At 46.8% G+C, this 6,000-nt stretch overlaps 2 protein-coding genes across 17 annotated transcripts in view; one reads left to right on the top strand and one right to left on the bottom strand.

Moving 5' to 3' along the window:
* Window positions 1–6,000, bottom strand: part of LOC117654295 (gastrula zinc finger protein XlCGF49.1-like) — a 346,548-nt gene that overhangs the window by 230,974 nt on the left and 109,574 nt on the right. The gene's annotated exons all lie outside the window — the stretch shown is intronic.
* LOC117649145 lies at window positions 294–2,496 on the top strand. The gene is made up of 4 exons (XM_034391618.1): window positions 294–331; window positions 374–435; window positions 544–650; window positions 846–2,496. The coding sequence occupies exons 1-4, from the start codon at window positions 294–296 to the stop codon at window positions 2,196–2,198; spliced, it is 1,560 nt and encodes a 519-aa protein (XP_034247509.1). The 3' UTR covers window positions 2,199–2,496.

Genomic DNA, 6,000 nt, shown 5'->3' with positions numbered 1-6,000 from the left:
TTTAAATAAGGTTTTCTGTGTGCTCAAAGTAAATACTGTATCCTTGGTGTTTGACAAACTACTAGTTTCTTCTGTCTTAGAAACCAAAATACCCAAAACGCATGTACGGGCACTCTACATGTTGTACAGTGAGAATTCTCCATAGTATGGTGAAAATGTTCCATATTATGAAGTGCAGCTGACTTCGTGACATACCATTGAGGATTTACTGTACCGTATCGATATTTTGACGAATTTCGTTGGTATTATGGAGAAAATCTCGCCCATGATATGTTACTGCAGCATTTCGCCGTATGACATTAACAGTGTGCCTCAACCTGAATACTCTTGGGTTAATCTGATAATTGTCCCCTCTTGTCAATATTCTCCGCAGGACGTCACAGTTTTCTCCGCAGAACCTCCCAGTATTCTTCGTAGGACCCTACATTGTCCTCCGTAAGACTTTTCAGTCTTCCAGAAAACTGTGAGGTCCTACGGAGTATATTGACAAGAGGGCTGCGGAGAATCTTGTCTCTAAAATTTATAGAATTTTCCGTTTAAAAGCTGTAGCTTTTAGCTTTTTAGTCTCCATTGAGAGTATTTTTCCACAATTTGAGAGAATCAAGCCTTGTTATTACTGCCTTATGTTTGCACGCTTGAAACCTTCCGAAGTATTTTGAGCATACAGAATACAAACAAATGTACTTTAATAAAAGAAGAAATACTTCGAAAAATTTCGAAGTACTATTTTTTTTTTGTAAGCCTATGTATGCTCGAATTACTCAGTTAAAACAAACTGCTTTTCTTTTTAAGGCCTAGAATAGTTTGTAAGGTTTTGCAGAGTGCGAAACTTGCCACCTTCGTAGCACCCAAGTGTTCTCACCCGCTCCGTCCCTGTGCCCCAGCTGCTGGCGCTGCCCGACGACGCGCTGCTGGCCGTGCTGGCCTTCCTGCAGCCCAGGCAGCTCCTCAAGTGCCGGCCGGTGTGCCGCCGCCTCCGTGACCTCTGCTTGCACCCGCAGCTTTGGAGGACGGTTCGACTGGACAATGACTTTGAAGGACCGCTCTGCGCCGCCCTCCGCCTCGCCCCATGTCTCCGCACTTTGATAGTCGTCAGCCCGTTCAGTGCGAACCTGACAGCCGCAGTGTACAGCACCACCTGTGTCGTCAGCGAGCTTGCTTTGGTACTGGAGGAAGAGTCTGGCCAGGCCTTCGCCGTGGCCGCACTTCACGTGATCTCTGCTCTTGGTGGTCTGCGGAAGCTTGATTTGGATATTATGTACGCTATTGCCTCCTTTGAGACGGATCCAATCTTACGGGTGGCATTCAGTCTGAAGGATATCCGCGTACTCACTTTCAATTCAGTCGAACTTTCATCACTGCCGCAAACTGTCTCATGGCCGGAGGGAAGGCCGTCTGTGACTTGTTTGAGCTACCAAGCAAGGGTCGACGACGTTGACCCCTTTCTGGGCTTAGTCTTACGAACCCACGCAGCGACTCTGGAAGAAGTGGCTATCTCTAGGGTATTGGGGGAGCTCCCTGTTGCTTTGTTGGTAAACATGCCCAGGCTACGGTCGTTACGCTGCAGTAGCCAAGACTGTGTGTCCCAGTTACAGGGGTTACCCAACCTAAAGTCACTCAGCGTTGAACATGACGGCGCATGGTCTCCCGGACTGCTGGACTACCTCCGCCAGGCGCCGAATCTCCAGTCTGTTACGTTCGAAGGCCTCAAGGCTCACATTGACATTGATGCTCCATTGCGCGCTCTGGCCGAATCGCCCTGTGCCAATGCCCTTCAAAGCCTGAGCCTGCCCTGTAAACTCGAAATGTTCGAGTTGGTGGCCTCCACTCTACCCCAGTTCCCGTCCCTGCAGACCTTGGAGCTTCTCATCGAAGATGCAGGTCCCTTCGACAGCTTCTTGCGGGCCGTGAGCAGCTCCACTGCGCCCTGCCTCACTGAGCTGAGGCTGGCTCCCGGAGGCTGCCCCCACGCCTTCCTGCACGGCCCCGCTCTCCTGGACGTGCTGGCGAGGAACCCAAGACTCCACTTCCGCATCCTGAGTGCCGTCTGGCCTTACTGCGCCTGCCAGTGGTGCGCGTGGGGCTGCCACGTGGAGCTGAGGGGGGCTGCGCTGGGACGGGCGTTCGCGGGCCACGCCAGGGCGACCGACTGCCCCAAGGACTGCTTCAGGTGGCGGCCGTGTCACTGCAATGCCTGACGAACTCAGAGAACCGTGTTTCTATTTTATTGTCACTACCGTGTTATGCTAATTTTTGTTGTGTGTTAGGTTGCTTTCATATGTCTTGAAATGAGCCATTTAATTCGGAATGCCTTATGCTTCCGCCTTGGTGTGGATGGTTCCATTCTGTTTCTAATAATTCAGGCCGGCCGTGAAATATGTCGAAGAAAGTGAAGATATCTTTTGGTTGTCTGTTAATTCTGTATATTTCCTCCAACAGTATATTGTAAAAATCAATCCGAAGTAGAAATTAAAATTTGAAAACATTGTTTAATGATGGGTTTTGTATCTTACTTACAACATTCAGTGTCTAAAACCAACAAAGAGGCAACAATACACCGCAGCCATAGCGATTCGCAAATGATCGACCGTATTGTCCACGAAACCGACACTATATTTACACCATTCTGTAAAATGACTTAGAACGTTAAAAAAAAAGTTGTCATGATTTCAGGAGTAAGTTCAGAAGCCCCGAATGACGCTGGTGATTTCCCTTCATTATTTTGAGCGGTGTAAATGCAACATCAGTTCAGATTATGTGGCCACAACCCATATTGCAGGAATACAAAATTAAAAGGAAATGTAACCAATTATCAAAGAATAAAGGAATAATTGTCTTAAGGTGAGGTGTGGGTGAAAATGGAAACTTCTATACCACTTGGCTGTGGTGGTTGAAACTTTAGGGCAGTTAAGTACTATGTAGGAAACTATTACACACCAAATTTCATGCAAGTCTACCCACCCATTTAGCCACAGTAGGCGTTTTTCATTGAAATTAAGCGTTTAGTATAAAAATCAGCCATGCAAAGTTTTTTGACAGAATGATCTGAAATTTGTTTTGGAGTAACCTAAACCCCTAAACTTCAATGTACCAGAGAGATATTTGAATTTTATTTTTTTTTGTTTTGGCTGAGCAAACTTGACAATTTTTTGATTGGAAAAAATAAGTTTTTTTTCCATTTCTAACCACTTTAAGTTACACAATTTCAGAAAGTGGATAGCTATTTAAAATATCCCTCTGAAACATTGTTACATAGAACACAAAGAACTACTCCAAAAAGTAAGGTCAGTATAAAACAAAACTGTATGCGTGGCTAGTTGACGGAGTAGAAAAAAATTTCTACGACACTTGTCGTTAGAGTTGGGTGACCAGAAAAGGCGCATACATACACCAGTCCATGTTACATGAACCACTCACTTACAGGTTCATAACAGATATTGTACATTAAAATAACAAGTGAATTGAATTTATCATTTTATTCAGATTTGGTACAAATTTTCACCCACACCTCACCTTTAGTGGTTGAATAATTATTTTAAATAAAGATGACCTACTTCCGCTAAACAACAAGAGTTTGGTCATTCACACTTCAAAGGCGAATTGCAGCATACTGCCGAGCCTACAGAGCAATTTAACCTCCATTTCCTTAACGCAACTATGACAGAGGGAAGTTGATGCATTAAAAATCAATGCACGCATGACAATCGTTACTAAAAAATAAAGAAAAGACAGAATATAGTGGTTCTAGACTCAAAAGTCGGTCAGAAGCGTCGTCGGCGCTCAGTAGTACGTGTACCGTAGAACGGGGTAATATGAGACAAATTTCGAGGTTTTTCGTGGATTTCCCCCTTTTAATTTCATTTTGAGGTACTGAGGTGTTCATCACTTGTTCATTGACCCTTTGGCTACACTCCCACCAAATTTCAGATTTTAAGGTGCAGTAGGGACCTTTCAATAACCCTCGGAATGCCGTCCCATATTTCCCTGCAATGTGGGGTAATATGAGACAAAAGAAAGAAATGTTAAAGAAGTAAGGATAATTAAATCATTTAGGCGGGTTTGGAGCTTTTTAAGTTCTTTTCATTCATTTTAAAGATGATTGGAACCTATAATGGAGACGATATATAATCTGGAGGAGAGAAAGATGGGTGTCACTAAAGAGAGCTCAAAAATGTATAAGAAGTCATGAGTTGTGCCTGTCACATGAAAATACTAAACGAAGAGCTTAGATGCCGGTCAGGTAGTAAAACAAATTCGTGTTAAAATCATTATTACTTGAAATTATTAACAGTGGAGTATGTTTGGCCTCATTTTTCAAGCGAAAAGAGGTGTCTCTATTTTCCGTGCAAGGTAACAAAATTGTATTCCATCTGGAACAGGCAGCCCGAGAGTAGACATAACGGAACCAAATTTTGTCCTGATTATGTTGACATAATTGCCTACAGATTTAAACCTCGTTTGGACGAGAACCCAAGTTCTAACCGAGGTTTCTGGGGAGGTTTTTACGAACTTTATGAAACTTGTTAAAATTAAGAGGTTTTTCCTTTGGTTCTAAATAACCCTGGCGAGTCTCTGATAGCCTCCGTGCGTTTCCTGTGAGCTGCCACGGCCTCCTAGATCACGACAAAAAATTCACGGTAGTCTTCTGAACAACCGCAAGAGAGCAACACGACAAAAACCGAAAAAAGTGCGCTTTGTCTCGATTTTCCTTCATGTCTCATATTACCCCGTTCTACGGTAGGCAGAGCGCACGTAGGGTGCGGCGGCCACGGCGGGGGCGTAGGCGGCAACGGGGGCGGTGTAGGCGACGGAGGGCGCGTACGAGTAGGAGTAGGCGGGGGCCGCTGCGTACGCTGCCGGCGCGTACGACAGGATCTGGGGCTGCGGCTTGGCCTGGGCCACGGCGGCCAGCACCACGAGGAGGAAGACGACCTGCAACAGCAGCAAAAGTTAGCAAACACGTGGGGCGGGACTTCCACTGTCCGTCGCACCACAAAACGACAGCGGGACTCACGGAGGAGTTCATGTTGGTGGTGAGACTGAGCTGCTGGACTCAAATGTGACGCTCACCTTCCACAGCCGCTGTTTTACACACAGCCCAGCCGCTTGATGGACCCAGCGGGCCGCGTCGACCAGAGTGGGGGCAGATATGGGGGCGGGGCGGTCGTGGCGTCATCGGTGTCGGAAGGAAGCGATTCAAGCCCCAAATCGAGCGAGACCAAATTTAGGCGATTCCCAAAGAACAGGGGAACATTTCTAGTGCCTGGTAGTTAATTAAAACTTACGGGCTCCGAAATCAACTTTGAAATATTTCTTATTATGTGCATAACTTGTGAATCGGAAGCCGTTTACGATATAGGTGTCCAGAAATGACATAACAACAGGAGCATCTACTAGGTGATGTTGTCACCAGGTGACTCAGCTCTTTAATGATTACCTTTTCTCATGTTGCGTAGCACCCTAGAGGGTAGCATGGCCCACTCTTGCTGCGTCTCAGTTTCATTTTTCACCGTACAGAGGTCGAAGTCTGCCTGGAACTGAGATGACGCGTCTCTCCAAAAATGAAGCATCTTTGCACCAGCGCGGATCGACGCTCGATTCGTTTCCTTTTATACTGCCACAATCTGAATGACGCCCCTGCCTCCCCCTACTAGTGCAGTCATAATTCTAAGCCTTTTGTTCGTTTAACGAAGAAAAAGCTCAGAGAGATATTGGGAGTAAGCGAACCAAGTCAACAGAGAGATTGGGTGATTCAAGGATTTATTTCGCTCGCCTCAAGACTCAGGGTTCATCGCCAAAAGCGGGCTTGGCCGGTGTCACAGCTCAGTAGTACGTGTAGGCAGAGCGCACGTAGGGTGCGGCGGCCACGGCGGGGGCGTAGGCGGCAACGGGGGCGGTGTAGGCGACGGAGGGCGCGTACGAGTAGGAGTAGGCGGGGGCCGCTGCGTACGCTGCCGGCGCGTACGACAGGATCTGGGGCTGCGGCTTGGCCTGGGCCAC

This window comes from Thrips palmi, unplaced genomic scaffold, assembly GCF_012932325.1.
Source record: "Thrips palmi isolate BJ-2018 unplaced genomic scaffold, TpBJ-2018v1 HiC_scaffold_10, whole genome shotgun sequence".
Lineage (NCBI taxonomy): Eukaryota > Metazoa > Arthropoda > Insecta > Thysanoptera > Thripidae > Thrips > Thrips palmi.
This window is presented reverse-complemented; position numbering and strand designations above follow the sequence as displayed.